At 33.4% G+C, this 16,627-nt stretch overlaps 1 protein-coding gene across 3 annotated transcripts in view; it reads right to left on the bottom strand.

Moving 5' to 3' along the window:
* DNAJC13 (DnaJ heat shock protein family (Hsp40) member C13) overlaps positions 1-16,627 on the bottom strand; it is a 147,387-nt gene that overhangs the window by 81,000 nt on the left and 49,760 nt on the right. For all 3 annotated transcript variants that reach the window (XM_053599522.1, XM_053599523.1, XM_053599521.1), the window contains 12 exons: positions 16,180-16,346; positions 16,007-16,086; positions 15,754-15,923; positions 14,705-14,804; positions 11,708-11,815; positions 10,898-11,053; positions 10,131-10,187; positions 7,835-7,956; positions 5,390-5,465; positions 5,067-5,162; positions 3,864-4,007; positions 293-375 (listed from right to left, as the gene is read on the bottom strand). In XM_053599522.1, coding sequence (XP_053455497.1) covers positions 293-375; positions 3,864-4,007; positions 5,067-5,162; positions 5,390-5,465; positions 7,835-7,956; positions 10,131-10,187; positions 10,898-11,053; positions 11,708-11,815; positions 14,705-14,804; positions 15,754-15,923; positions 16,007-16,086; positions 16,180-16,346 — 1,359 coding nt within the window. The remainder of the gene's footprint in view (positions 1-292; positions 376-3,863; positions 4,008-5,066; positions 5,163-5,389; positions 5,466-7,834; positions 7,957-10,130; positions 10,188-10,897; positions 11,054-11,707; positions 11,816-14,704; positions 14,805-15,753; positions 15,924-16,006; positions 16,087-16,179; positions 16,347-16,627) is intronic.

The following is a 16,627-nucleotide window of genomic DNA, read 5'->3' on the forward strand; positions in this document are numbered from 1 at the left end:
TCCCAACATGGCTTAAAGGAAGTATGCAATTATTTCTAAGCCATAAAAAGTCATTTAAAGTAGTCACTTCTGGGCCTTAATAAAATCTTTGAAGTAATCTTAGATCCTCAGCTATTAACACTCTATAAAAAGCCTTAATTTTATGCAAGCATCTCTAATCACACCAAACTTAACAGTAAAAGTTCCTGAACATGACAGCATAAAGCACTACTTCTAAGGAAGAAAAATGTCATGATTCCTCTAACAGCAATACCAAATTTAATCTATATTGGAAAAGAGGCCTAAAGGTTACCTATAATAGAAGAGATCCCAATTTGCTTCTATTTTTATTCTTTGTCTTCTCTTTCGAAGAACTACTGGCTTTTGATTTATGTTCTGGAATAGAAAAGTACTTTATAGTGCTTAATCTGGGGCTACCAACAGGCTCAGTCAGAAGATTATCACTTTATAAGCAATAAGAAACATCTCTTTCAGAAACAAATTAATGAAAGAAAATCTACAAAATATGAAAATAGGACATTAAATTATCACACATACAATTTACTTTCCAGTGTGTAATTCTGAAGTGTTACTCAAATATTTCCCACACAGCCTGAGGTTATTGCTCCAATGCCACATTTTATTAATGTTTATAGTGATCATTAATGAAATTTATCATAGTCAAAAACAGTGACTTGTTTCAAACATTTACATGCATTAATACAAAAGTCATGGGACAACAATAAATGCAAAAGACTGAAGGTTATTAAAGTGCTACTAAAGTCAAGAGAACAAGTACAAATTGAAATAGCTAATGAAGAAAAAATAAGTATCTACATTCAGACACATGTGAAGTGAGACTTAAATTCATTAAAGAATATTGACGATGACGCCACATGCCAGGCAGTTCAATGCATTTCATACATGTAGCAGCCACAATTAAACTCACCATATTGTTTTTGTCCTGAATTTAATTGAAAAAAGAAAAACAGATTTTAAGGAAAATAAAAAGAGTGAACCTAAATCTGCTTAATTGTCTATTATACAAATTATATGAGGATGCCATCAATACAATCATCTTCACTTTAAGAGAGAAAAAGGCCCATCTCCTTTTCTAAACCAAGGACTCATTCAGGCTGACATATTCCCTTGAGAATTCAAACCAAGCTATGGGCCCTGTTTCAGAGATAAGCGCATATGTAAGGTTTACAACTGGAGATTATTTCAAAGAATCTTTGAAGTCTGCACAAGAACTGATGGTTAAGAAATCTCTGCTTCACGTAAAACCTGTACGTATCTCAAACATGAGAATTCTAATCCTCAGTGTGACAGAAACAGAAAGTAGAAAGTAATATAGATTAAAACAGGGAAGTCTGTAACTTCATTTAAGAAGTGGCAAATAAAGCAAGACAACAGACTGCATGACACAGAAAGAATAAAAATAAAATGAGTAGTAAATTTTAAGAAGTAAATGCTGTTTGCCGTATATAACCTATTGATTATATAGAAAATGTTTCCTATAAATTTTAATTATGTGCACCATCATGAAAACTAATGTAAGGTGGCTTAACTAGAGCATATAAACAATTCAAAATTTTGTTTTAATGAAAAACCTTTCCTTAAACCTTCTTCAATTCCCTCCCTCCAAGACCAAAGGCTGAGAGTCTAGAGGAATGAAAACAAATGCTATATAGAAAAAGGATAAACAGTTCTCCATAAACTAAGCTGACTGAACTTGAAACATAAACTAAGGGCTCTAACTGGCTAAACAAACCCTTGAACTGAAAAAATAACATAAATAAGAAAAAAAAATCTTATATATTAGTCAAAGGTTACTGTTAATCCAACAAAGCATCAGCTGCAAATAGAAATGACTCCACAAACATTCTGATTATGTAAGAAATGCAGCCCATTTTAAGATGGCCAATCTTGACAATGGTTAGTTTTCAGACTTCAACTAAGGCACAAAATCATTCCATGTTTTGATGTTAGTGTTTCTATGAATAAAATTGTCACAAAGATTATTCGCTATCTTATTAAGAAATTAATGTTAAAAATAGTACCCAGGCAGGAAAGATGTTCAGTTCATGTTACCAAAAGATCTTCTTGACCAGTACATTAATTTGCATCATCATTTGCTTAAAACTTTAACAATACTCAATGTAAATGATACCAACAAATGAGTATAACATTTTTGATATTAAAAACACATTCTTTTCCTTCTGAACTGCTATCTTTAACCAGCAATTATCCATATTTCTAGATGAAATAGCTTTGTGTTGATGGTTATATTAGCTAAATGTTACATATAGAATCTGATACCAAGAACTTATTTGCAGTACAATAATTATACTCAACACCTTGAAACTACTGCAATTTTAGAAATGAATTTAACTCCCTGAAGCCAGGAGATTGTAATTTTTAATAAATAACTGAAGACAATTCATATCTGTAGACTTTTCAACTATTCAAATGTTATAACAATATTATCATTTTGAGACATGCATTATAGTGCTTTTATATTATCTTGCTTGTACAGCAAAGCAACCCTACAAGATAGAGAAGGGAGGTATTGTATTATTGTGATTTTATTAAAGAAGTAAGGTTCTGAAAAAAAACCATAACTTGGGTTTTTAATAAGTGATGGGATCAGGCTTAAATGTAGGTTAACCAATTCAAAGTTCAGTATTCTCTATACTAGCCTACTCATGTGAAAGCCTGCCTCATGATCCTTAATATTGAATGTATCACTTACACAAATTAGCATTAACCTATTCTGCTCAAGTTATGAAAAACTGAAGACTGGTCCCAATTTCAGACAGATACACAAGACTGCAATATTTGTTCTATTATGTTTATATATTCTGGTAATCCATAAGAAACCCATCTGTTTTATAAATACATTAAAATTATTTTCCTTGAATAAGGAAATAGCTACCATAAAAAAGAGATGGTTAAAAGGAAAGATTGTAAGTCTGATTGACAAAAACAAGTTGCCTTCTACAGGAGACATTATTCCATTCTTAAACACTGCACAATCCATTATAAGTAGAAGAATGTGCATTACTGAATTAGACGTTACACCCTAAAGAATGAGATTAAAACTATTTTACACTGGCGTAATGAGGGAGGGGAGGGAAAGGGGATTGGGGTGCTCCCACGGAAGGGCACAGGGTGTGGGTGTTTGACACACCTTTTGTGTGTGGGACATAACCACAAGAAGGACTCTACCTAATGGTTGTTTGTACCCTCACATTAACCTGAAATAAATTTACTCTAAACCAAACAAATTAAAAAAAAAAAAAAAAAAAAAACTATTTTATATCTAACTTTGATTTGAGGAACTAATACAGCAAATTGTAAGCATATGCAATAAATTTAATTAAAAAATGTGAATCTTATCTCCAAAATACTTGTCTGGGTAGTTACAAATAAAAATGCTAAATAAGAACAGTACTTTTTTATTTTTTTTTTTGGGCAGTTTTTGGCCGGGGGTGGGTTTGAACCCGCCACTTCCAGCATATGGGGCCAGTGCCCTATTCCTTTGAGCCACAGGCGCCACCCCAAGGGCACCTTCATTTTTATAGGTACAAAGCAAAGTTAATAGAAGGAAACACATATGAATTTAAAAGTATAAAAACCGGAATTGTAGAAAAATTAAGAGAATTCTATATTAAATACCTAAATAACAACCTAATCATTAATTCATTAAACTATGAATTAAGAAAAACATACGACAACATGAATTAGAATTAGGTGACATTCATTTTTAAGCTGCAGATATTTGATGAGAAACATCAGAATACCATTTCTGGGAATAGTAACAAAAGAAGACCTAAGACAAACGGAAGTGCTAGAAGTTTGGAAATAGATTTTATTTTTACCTCTTTTTGAGCAATGCCCATCCTATCCCTCCAGTGCATCAATACAAGATCCACTTTTTCTTTGGCAAATTTTTCCACTTCTTTAGCAGCTTTTCCAGCTAGTCTTTGCCACTCTGGAACTTTATTAAATTTTCCATACTGATCCTATAAAATAATACCATTACATACCTGTTTGCAAATTGATTTTACAACTACGAAATGCTGATTCATATTATTTGACATGATAAATACTGGATGTGAGGGTTCAGTGAAGTAGCAAGATGTAAGCAGGAGAGGGGTACATAAAGAGGAAGAGGAGTAAGGACAGAAAAAGAATACATATAAGAAATTATAATACTATTGTATCACGAAAGATATTTAAGTAATTTTCATAGATCTTATAAGGAAAAAAGGCCTTCCTAAGTAACTTTTTTCACTGTTGGCCCCTTTCACCAATAATATTTATCAATCTCATACTATATGCAAAATAGGGTATTACATACTTGAATTTTTTTTTTTTTTTTTCAGTTTTTTGGCCAAGGCTGGGTTTGAACCCACCACCTCTGACATATGGGGCCAGCGCCCTACCCCTTTAAGCCACAGGTGCCACCCAATACTTGAATTTTTTTAAAAATACATTTCTAAATGTGCCAATAATTGAGTTAGAGAAACAACATACAATAAAATTACCCCATTCAAGCCAGGTGTGGTGGCTCTCGCCTGTAATCCTAGCACTCTGGGGAGGTCAGAGCAGGAGGACGACTCCTTGAGCTCAGGAGTTCAAGACCAGCCTGAGCAAGAGTGAGACCATGTCTCTACCAAAAATAGAAAAAATTAGCCCACCATTGTGTCAGACACCTGTAGTCACAGCTACTAAGGAGGCTGAGGCAGGCAGGAGGATTGCTTGAACCTAAGCGTTTGAAGTCGCTGTGAGCTACGCTGATGCCATGGCACTCTAGCCTGGAGGACCACAGTGAGACTCTGTCTCAAAAAACCACAACTATCTCATTTCCAAAATTAGATTGTGGCGACAGTTGCACAACTCTGTAAATATACTAAAAATTATTGAATTGCTTAATTAAAACAGGTGAACTTTATGTACAATATTACATATTACTACTCAATGCAGTGAATTCTTTGCTTCTTAAATTTTTAGTGTGATTCAGAGAAGAGTATAAGTTATGTATAATCATACTCTTATAAGACACTTAAAATCATATTTACCATTGCTATTTTGACATTATCTCTAACATGCATCCGATCGGCATCCTTCTCAGGAACTGGATCTGAACTGTCCAAGTATGCCAGCAAGCCAGGTGGCTAAATACAACAAATTAAAACAAACAAACAAACAAAAAATCCATTTTCAAAATAACTGCACAAAAGAAAAGTTAGCTTTAAAAACCAAATAAACCCTGTGATTTAGATATTAAGAATAATACAATATACTAACTCCTTTCATAAATACTACATACCTTTCAATTACCTTTAACAGTATAGATAATTTAATGAAATTTTGTATCTTTCCAGCATCTCAAATGACTTACCAAAATGCGTTTCAACAAGTTTGTAGCAGTTGTATTATCAGCTGTCCAGAGTCCCACTAAATGTCTACTTAGCTGTCTGAAAAAAGCAGACGTTGAAAAAGGTTTGCTGCTTTATCTCAGCTAGAATAGAAAGGAATTTTTAAGAACAAAATATCATAATTATAAGAAATATGGCTATAGTAAAAAATCATTCTGATCTAAATATAATTAAAAATTAATATTTTCATGTGGAAAAGTGTCTGAGACACTAATTCAAATACTGATAACATTTTAAAATTTTCTCCAAATTAAAATACTTTCTTGGTAAATATACTAGTTTTCAATGATCCCAAACATGAAGAAGGTTTTTACCCCCATCAAAAAATAAATTCTTTTTAAAATTAGACTTGATCACATAGTTTATTTGGTTAAGTCCTGATATAATGACTACAGCATTCTCTGGAATTCTGAGCACAAGGATAAAAAAAAATCAACAAATATGCTCTAATATAACCTTTAGGCAAGTTCAGAGATAGAAAGAAAATATTTTTAGTTTTGGAATTTAGACAAAGACCCAGACCACTTAGAACAAATTATCCTACTTATTCCATTTAAAAGTTAAAAGCAAATTTTAGTTTGGAGTGAAAATCTAAGATCCGTGTTGAATCTATGATTTAGTCATTTATCAGTCTTAATCCCCATGACAACATCTGTCAGCTAAACTGAAAGCTCCCCATAAGCAGGAATCCTATTTACTCATCACGGACCTTTTTGTGCTTTTGCAGAGATTCAATTACCATTTACTATAAGAATGATCATAAAACCTATGAGGAAAATAACCAAATAATCACCTACAGACATATGTTTAATACATTACATATATGAATTCCCAGAACAAAAGCTTCATAGTAAAGCCCAAACTGTACTTTGTCATCAGAAAGTGAACACTATTAAAACTCTTCATTCTAGTGCCTATTTTGGGACCTATCAAAGTAATTACACTTGTAAATTTCCTCCACTGGTGTTCGATAGGTATCATATCAGTGACTCCCCAAGGTTTTTCTTAAAAGAGATAACACTTTATAACAGCAATCTGTAAAAGATATAGCAATGCAAATAAAATGCAGGATTTTTACTATACATTAATAGCTTTTTAATACTGTATTTCAAATATTACTAGCATTTTGAAATTTTCTCTGAATTATAATTCTTCCCTAATACCCTAATTGATCACAATAGGGGATTTAACTAATTAAGTATAATAAGGAGGAATGCAAGAAGCAAACATGTAACAAGGGGGTTTTAGGGAGTTAGATAGTCTATTTTAATGAAAGATGACATCTACCCTTTTAATGAGACAGTACTAAGGAAAATACACTTCCTGTTATATCTTTCTGTCCTCATAGGCAATAGAGAAAATTACTTTTGTGGCAAACATTTGTAAGTAAGGAATGTAGACAGTTTCTGATAACAGTATAAATAGTAGAAAATCACTGGTAAGGCAGCATACCATGACACATACTATTTGGACATAGGTAACAAAGAAAGCAGATTTATAGTACTGCAACAAAGTAAACATAAGTCATCAACTTACACTATTTTAAAAAGTCAAAAATATAATGAAATATTTACGACACTCTTTATTTTTACTAATGAGTCATAATATGATATGCTTAGGATAGCCAAAAGGGTCACATACCAGGGATCAGAAAAAAAAATTAGAAAGGCTGGAATAGCCTGAAGTAAATGAATAATTTTACATGTTTCATTATACCTGAATGATGACTAGAAGAAAAAAGATCCACCAAAGGGGAAAAGTTTAACTCAAAAGACAGGGTAAGGGGGGCAAGACATGATTGCAAAAGGGACTTTACCTAAGAATTGTAATCAGTGTAACTGGCTTATTGTACCCTCAATGAATCCCCAACAATAAAAAAAAAAAAAAAAAAAAAAAAAAAAACAAGAAAAAACTGCCCTTAAAGGCAATAAAATATAAAGCTGTTAAAAAAAAAAAAAAGACAGGGTAAGTTTGATTTAGGCTGGCTGGATATATTAATATTTTAAAGTTTTCTTTTTTCTTTTTGGAGTACCTAAGTGACCAAAAATAATTTAAAATCAACTATACAAGATTTTCACACGGGGTTGCAAGAAATACAAAGAGAAAAGGCCTGGACATGTGGTTCTAGTTCCATAAGCTTCTAGGTACTTTTCCCCAAGTTTTAGTCCCATGACTGTGGGTTCGGCACCTCATGATAGGACAGTAGGGAAAAGACCAAACAATTCCTCTCCGCTCCCACTTATCCACAGACAGGGAAAATGATCATCTGGGCATAATCTTTCTATAAGAAAATAAAAAAAACTAGGTGGATAAAAAGAAAATAGAATATTTTTATAATACAAACACTTATTCAGTTATATCTGAATCCATTTTCTAAACAGAAATTTATAGCAAATTAAACAACATACCTGTTTGTAAGCATTCTTTGATCTGAGCTTATTGTAAACATTGCGGTATGCAAGTGTCGAGGTAAGGCACCTTCACTTAGAGCAAGCTCCTGCATTTTTGTAGCAATTTCTTTGTCACCTTCCTTTGGGAAAAGGGTAAGATGATCCCTAAAGCAACAATCTAGAAGGAGCTGCCCAAATGTTGAAACACTAATTTTACATATTTAAATAAGATATTCAATATATAATGAAAATTTAAAACGTAACATCCAATTAAACAAAAATAATATAAGTAAGGAGAAGTACAGGCAATTTTTAAGATATCATCTGCCTTTGGAAAAGGTTTAAATGTGACCAGATTAATTTACCTTATGATTTATATTTAGCCTAACTTAATACTAAAATTGGATTCATTCCCTGGGTATACACACCAGCCAACAAAGGGGGGTAGTAACGCAGGGAAATCAGTAATTCCTACCAAAGGCATCTGTAAAACCAAACCTGCTTTTATTAACCATATATTCATTTTCATGGTGAACACAACTCTTTATTTTTTTAAAGGATGATGTAAGATAAATAGAACTACCAATCAAACATAATCCACAGAACTACGAATGAAGTAAGCAGAGTGTTACTTAAAACTACCTGTCAAAAGCAAAAATGCCAACAATGTTAGAGAAAACAGTACAGGTGTATAGTATATCAAATGAATATGATGTATACAAATATACATATAGTATATTACATATAACATGAACACTATACCACCTGAGAGGAAATTCACTGAAACACCAATTGAAATTATCTCTGGGTGGCAAAAATAGAGATAATTCATTTTTATTTGTTCCTTGTATTTTTTCTATACATTATAATTTTTGTTCAAGATCGTATTGCTTTAACAGAAAAAAAAATTCAAGATATGTGTCAGAGTTTCATAAAATCTTTTGATAGACATTTGTTCTAGTCAAAAGCTATAAATCTGACATATGTGGCCTATCCTTGAAACCAAAAGTCAGGATTCTGATTATGCTTGGCTCAGAATAATTATATCTACATGTAATGTATGAATGTTATACAGTATATTATATGAATGCCAATGTATTAGTGGATCAAAGTCAGGAGTACACTTCTATTTGGCCTCACAGTCCTGTCCTTGGCCACCGCAAGCTCTATAAAAGTGAAAGATGTGGTACTTCAGAAGCTAAAATCGAGCATAGAATATATTAGCTAAAGAGGGGGAAATTAGCCTATATTTGTATATACACCCGAAATACGCAAATGAACTTTGATGTTCCAACCAGTTCAATGCCTATATAGCGTATTTTTTTAAAAGCTTCTTAAGGACATACTAATTCTATGCCTGTTATTTAAATGTATGCTATATTTATGTGCCATAATAGCTGATTTTTTTTTTTTGGCAAAAGGAACACTCTTACATTTTATCCAAATTGCTATTGTGACAACAAAAGAATACAAGAATTAAAGAGCCACTTAGATTGTTGTCACTGTAAATGCTGCAGTACACAGGTTGACATGCATATGCACAATAGACCTTATCTATTTAAAAAACAAGATAAAGCAACTATGTTGAAGAAGCATTAGCTTAGACAGTCCTGATCTCTAGAGCTTAATTACAAATGTACTTTAGGAGGAGGAACTTTTTTTGCCATTCTTATTTAATATCACTTTGCTAGGTATTAACTTCATTAATAATTTCCATGTAACCTCAGTATTTCAATACCACCATCATCACCATCCCCCAAAGAGCAAAAGAGAAAGAAAATGAAAATAAAACAAATAATGCAGAAACAGAAAGATTTATTTGCTCTATAACCCCACTTACTCAAGAATTTCAAACTCTTACTATTTTTTTTTTTTTTTTTTGTAGAGACAGTCTCACTTTATGGCCCTCGGTAGAGTGCCATGGCATCACACAGCTCACAGCAACCTCCAACTCCTGGGCTTAAGCGATTCTCTTGCCTCAGCCTCCCAAGTAGCTGGGACTACAGGTGCCCGCCACAACACCCGGCTATTTTTTTGTTGCAGTTTGGCCGAGGCCAGGTTTGAACCCGCCACCCTCGGTATATGGGGCTGGAGCCTTACCGACTGAGCCACAGGTGCCACCCTCAAACTCTTACTATTAAGGATTGTTTCTGCAACTAATTTAAAACTAATTTCTGAATAAAGATTTAAAACCACTTTTCTTACCCAAGAATCCCACAGTTCACAGAAAAGAGTAAAAGGCAATTTTGTCAGCTTCACTTAAAATAGCCAATTAACATTAAGTACATACAAAATTTCGAAATTACTCTCTCACCTCTATTATTGCCTTCATGACCAATCCAGCTCCCTTTACAATTGCCATGGAAGGATGCTTCAAAATGGAGAGAAAAGAAAAAAGTACCACTAAATAAAAAAAGAATTTTATTTTGACACATTTAGCTATTATTCTTAAAGAAGATACAGTTTTTATGCAAAGTATAAGCCATAAACTCAGTAAAAGATGTATCTCAAAGTCAGATCACGGAATGGCTAAATATTTTAGGTGTTCTTACAATATAGCTTTATAGATACAGATACCTAAAGAGTTTACATTAGTGGGAAACAGCTGATACTTGCAATAATATAGTTATTTGAATACATGTATTTGTTTGAATGATACATATCAAACAGTAATACAAAAATAAAAATGTTAAGTATCATATATACATACATGTATACAGCACTGTATAAAATAAATAATGTTTTCCAGCATTTATAAATACCTCTGCTAAAGCTCACTTTATTTGGGAATTAGTAAAAAAAAGAGAATTTGGGACCTATTATAGAAAAAAATGGGTTTTTCACTACTTCTAAGATACAAGATTGGCAAGAGTCAAAAAAGTATCAACAGTCATCAACAGAGCTCTACATGAAACACCAAGAAATCTTTAGGCTAAAATTTCCTTATATGATAATGGACTAGGCCATATTTACTTGTCAATATTACTATAGAAGCATATAAATGCTACTTAAAAAAAAAAACTGACCCCCAAAGAAGTTCCCTTCTATTAGTTATCTGATAAGAAAAATATAAGCTCTCACCTGAAAGAGTTTAAAGAGGGTTCTTCCATTGGATGCTACCATCTCTAGGAGCATATCAAACTGCTGTCCTTCAGTTGTCTCACTGTATGGAGCACAGAGGGCAAAGGTAAGGAAGTCCAAGAGTGAACTAATAACTAGGGCACCAGTCCCATGATCCTGAAACAAAGCAACAAATTGCCTTAAAGAGTTAGAGAAAGGGGGCTTCAGCTGCTACACACCAAGAATATCTTCTCCTGTTACTCTACGCATCAGCCATACTGACCTTACTTTCTCAACATGAGGTTCAAAGTTTGACAACTCTCAAGGTACTGTATTTCCTTTGCTAACACAGTGAATCCACTATCCATTATACCTCAACAGGAATATAATTAAAATTCAGTCAAATTTCAAGAGAATTATCAATACTTCTCAGATGTGTTCAACTAAAGGTAATGTTTATTTGTATAAAAGGCAATCTTTGACTATATTTGCAAAACTCTGATATTGCCCATATTCTTTCTAGATGCTATGGAATGCCCATCTTTAAAACTGTGACCAGTGTCTGAAGAACTAAGATTTGTCTTAATTTTTAGAGTAGTTTATTTTATAATGACATTTTTAAAGAAAGAAAAAACAAAAATCTGGAATATTATGGGAAAAATCTAAAGGCTTTGCAGGGTAGCCTTTCCAGATGAATGGATATGGTCCTAAAAGAAGTGACCAAGCTGAACTGTGATCAGTAAAGACCAAAGTTGGGGGCAGCAACGACAAAAAAATTTGTCCATGTGCACTTCTAAAACATCCATGAAGACATGTTTAATTATAGCTTACCACATGGGAATTAAATTTCTCCAGTAAGTTTTCCAGAAACTTCTTTGAAGAGAGAAGAGAAGCTTTGTTTAGCTGTTCTTGTCTTAAGTCATAGTCATCATGCATGGGCTATTGATAAAAACAGTGATCATTCATAAGCAGTCCCACATGCTAGCATTACACAAAAGTCATTTATAAAGAACATTACACAATGAAAGCATTAGAATGAAACCATGCATGTATACAGTACTGTATAAAGTACTTTTAAGTACTCACCTTTAAGTGTAAGGCCAAAAAAGGAAACTCATAAGACAAGCAGGCAAAGTAATGACTTCCCTCAGATTTGGTCAGACTGCCTAAGTTATTCCCCCAACAAGTAACTATCCCACAGGTACTCTCTCAAAAGTCACAGACCTCCTTTTTAAAAGGTAACCAACACTCATCCACCTAGAATTTTATAATTTAAATTTGAAATGGCAAAACATAGCTTTTAAAAGTACTAAAATTAGCAGCAAATACTTCGTTTCAAGGTGATTCTCTTTTGACTATTGGAATAACTGAGCATAAAAAGATTCCAGCATAGTCATTAGAAATAGAGTTCAAACCTTAATTTTACTATGGACTATAACTGGAAGACATTAAGCAAGGTAAATTACTTTACCTCTCTGAGTCTCATTTACCACAGCTGTAAAGTAGAATTAATAGTACTTATATCTCATAGGACCATTATGAAGCTTAACTGAGATAATTCATATAAATATATAGACAATATCTACTATGTAACAAGGATTCAATGTGTCTTTTTCAAGTCACTGTTTTGTGATAAACTATTAGCATAAAATTTACCATCTTAACCATGTTTAAGTGTATAGTTCAGTGGTATTGAGTACCACCATCTACCTCCAGAATCTTTTCATCTTCCCAAACTGAAACTCTGTACCCATTAAACACTAACTCCCCATTCTCTCCTCTCATCAGCCCCAGGCAACCACCATTCTACTTTCTGTCTTTGAATTTAACTTCATATAAATGGAATCATATAATTATTTGTCCTTTTGTGATTGGTGTATTTCACTAGCATAACAACTTCAAGGTTCATTCATGTTGCACCATGTGTCAGAATCTCCTTCCTTTTTGCTTCCGCTTATTTAACAAAGGACTGTATAGTACTGTGATTAAATGCCTATGTTTTGCAGCCAGAATCCTGAGCTTAAAAGCCTGTTCTGCTATTTACTATCTATATGACATTAAGCAACTTACTTAAGCCTTAATTCCTTCTCTGTAAAATAGATATTATAATTTATAGTAACTTCTAAAGCTTGTTGGAGGATTAAATATGTTAATATATGCAAATAGGATAGGATAGTTCCAGAAACACAGAAAAAATTAAAGTTATTCTTCTTAAACAGCTCAATAAGGCCTATTAAGGATAAAAATATAAGTAAACAGGAATACTGACCTCAGGAAACTTATGGACTGAGAAAGGAAATAGATTTAGAAATAGCAATAATGTAAAGAAGAAATTGCTAAGAAAAGATGTATATAGAAAGGCTAATAAAAATTAGGGAAAGATAAATTATTACTGCCTTCAGGAATAGGAAACTTCATTACAAAGCTGGCTTTTGGACATTCAAGGCAATATGTGAAATAATAAGAAATATACATGTTAGTCTCTGCCACTGGTTCCTGACAGAGAGCTCTTGAAGCCCCTGCAGATAAGGATGCTAGGGGAATCTTTTGTTCTCATATGCCACCATGGTTCCTGACACAGAGTTTCTAAGATCTTTTTAATTTGCTGAACAAGACCATCTGACACAGAGCTCTTAAATCCCTTAGAATTTCCTAAGTGACAGAAGCGTCTTTTGTCCTAACTAGGTGACACTTCACACCACTGTTATTTTAAGTTCTAGTTATCTATTTATTTAAAATGGAATGATTTAGAATGGTAAAAATAATAAAATAGATGAACTATAATTCACTTTTGGGAATAAATGAAAGGTTTCACACAAGCAATTACTTACATTTTTTCATGACACTAAGCTTGCCTAAAACACTTCATGTAGAAGAAGTCCCAGATACTATACACAAAATTGAGACAATCAGAAACTTCAAAGTTATACTGAACCAGCTGTCCATACACACTATCACCACATTAGATATTTGCTGCTGAAGTAGCATTCAAATTTCTTCAGCTCCTATGACTACCATAGCTCAGCATATCGCTTCTTATAATTAGGTCTACTTGCCTTTAACTTTACTTCTAAATCTATTCTTCTTATAATTAGGTCTACCTGCCTTTAACTTTACTTCTAATCTATTCTTCACATACCACCAGAGTGGCTTTCTAAAATTCAAACTTGACCATGTTACCGTTCCCTTAATGAAAAATCTTTGTTGTTTCTTAAGAAAGAATATACATCTTGCTCCTTTGTCTGATTCAGAAGGTTTGTTACTTCCTATATATTCATATATCTTTAGCTGCAAATCCTAATAACCCTTCATACATAAATTATGATCCACCTATATTTAATTATTTCTTGCTTCCCAAACATGCCTTTGTACATGCTATTCTCTGGCCTAGGAAAGCCTTCCTAGCCTGGATAATATTTGACTAGCCCTTAAGATTCAAATCAAACATAGTATCTTCCATGTTTGGAAGACTGGCTAAAAATCTTTCATCTTCCTTTCACCACTGAACAAAAATAAGGTGTTGCTTTTCAGGATCCCATGACCTCTACTGCTTTATATTATATGTCAACCTTACTAGACTGTCAGCAATTTGAAGGAAGGAAGGAACTTTGTCTTAACATTTCTGTATTTCTATCACACAGTACATCAGCTGGTATATAGGATGTGCTAACCAAATGTTTGTTTGAATAAATAAAGGACTGTAAGAACAATTTAGGAAATTTAGTGAACATGGACTTCACTGATACAATGAAATTCTGGGTTTGTGGAAATCAAAACCACCAGCCAACTTTAAGAAAAACCAGTTTCCTTAAGAGAAATACTACGTACACACATCAGGGCGCACAGCATATCAACTGCCGCATGGATTACTCCGTTGTTGCTCCTCTTGAGTGCTTTTACCACCTTCACTCCTAGACGCTCCCGAAACCTTTTGGAACAAAAACATATAAAAGCAATATCAGAACATTACTATTTATTAAAATACAACATATGTCATCTTAAGTTTCCATTGCATTACTGCAGCAATTACATATTCTGAATCCCACCTTTGAAACACCAGTTTTCATAATAGCTTTTTCTTAGGGAGGAAAATTCCTTTTTTCAACTTAAACACAACATATTTATAATCTACCAACTTATGGCCATATGTATTTACCAAACAGGAAAAATATATGAAGCTGCTTAAAATAAAAGATACATGAGATGTTAAACTTTGCAGTTAATATCCCCACAGAACACTGAGATCAAAGGATTCCTTTCTAAAAAACATCCCATGTCCAAACGCACAGTGTCAGAGGCCAATACAGAGTGATTCTAGAAAGAGTCAATAAGGTAACAAAAAACGTAATACCACCTGAGACTACTAAAATGCCATTTTTAACCCCTAAGTGGAAATTATAGTCCCTCTCTCATCTAAACTAGGAAGGTCATACCTTAGGACTCTTAGTCAGGTGCCATCTCCTCCAGGATGCATTCTCCTACCCACCCCCACCACTTCACCCACCTTATATACTTATCCCTGTGACAGATTCCTATAACTCTCCTTATACACATGGGTTGTACTTTATACACTATCTTCTTCTGTACATTATTAGCAATAATGAATGAGCGAAAGGGGGGAAATTTTTAAGATTAACTAAAACTAAAAGACATGTAATTTCCTATTCAAAATTCACCCAAACTGGTGAGTACAGGGCCAAGATCCCACTTTAGATCCATTTGCCATCCTTTTTCATTTTTTTATCAATAAAAGCTATCATATCATCATATAAAAGGAATCAGGTTTAACAAGACATAAAAAGGTAAACTGCTCACTTAATGCTATTCTGAGTTACTCAAATTCTCTAAGAGAAGTTAAGTTATAGAAGACAACTTACTTTGGAAGCTGAGTGAAGGCTAGAAAACCAGCTTTGGAAGCTACAAGCCTCCTCACAGCCTGGAACTGACTCTCAAGTTCTGGATTTGAAGAAACAACATCTCCTTCTTGGGATAACAAAGCTGTTATGGCATTATTGATCAATTTTTCTTTGTTTTCTGAGAAGAGACCCTAAGTGAAAGAAGAATATTTCAAAAAGGTTTCCATACAAATAGTTAATGACAATGAACAAATTATGATATAATTTATCTTACATCCTGTGTTACTGCATGTAGAACACCACTGTATGAAATATTAGCATTGAACCTGAATACAGCATCTGCAAAATTGCCATCTGTAAAGAGATAAAAAGGTTTTATAACCTCATTCTTAAAATTATTATTAAGCAGATGGAAGGGAATGAAATTACATTTGAATCAATACTTACTTGGAGGTGTGGCTAAGAACCTGAGATGAAGGCTCTCTACCTCCTCATCAACAGGCATGCTGAGTAACCCCCATCGCTGACCTTTATGGGTCGGTGTCATTTTTACACAAACATCTCTGTTACCAGAGGCTCTTACTCCATCCAGCAAACTTGCTAATAAGGAGTCTCTAAGCAAGGTTAAAGGTAAAAAGGTTTTAGGATCGATAATTAAGAGGAATTTTAATTCAGAACGCAGCATAAGCCCTTTAGCCACCTGTTCAGGGACACAGTGTGGGTACAAAGAGAATCACAAAGAGCAGGGCTTTAAGGAGAGGGCCTGGAGTTGTAATACTAGCTCTTCATCCGCTACCACGTGACCTTATACAAATTACTTAAGCACCACAGCTTACATATCTCTTTTTAAGATTATTGTTAATAGCTTTACTCAGGTCTAATTCACAAGAAACAC

This window comes from Nycticebus coucang, chromosome 8 (assembly GCF_027406575.1).
Source record: "Nycticebus coucang isolate mNycCou1 chromosome 8, mNycCou1.pri, whole genome shotgun sequence".
NCBI classification, from domain to species: domain Eukaryota; kingdom Metazoa; phylum Chordata; class Mammalia; order Primates; family Lorisidae; genus Nycticebus; species Nycticebus coucang.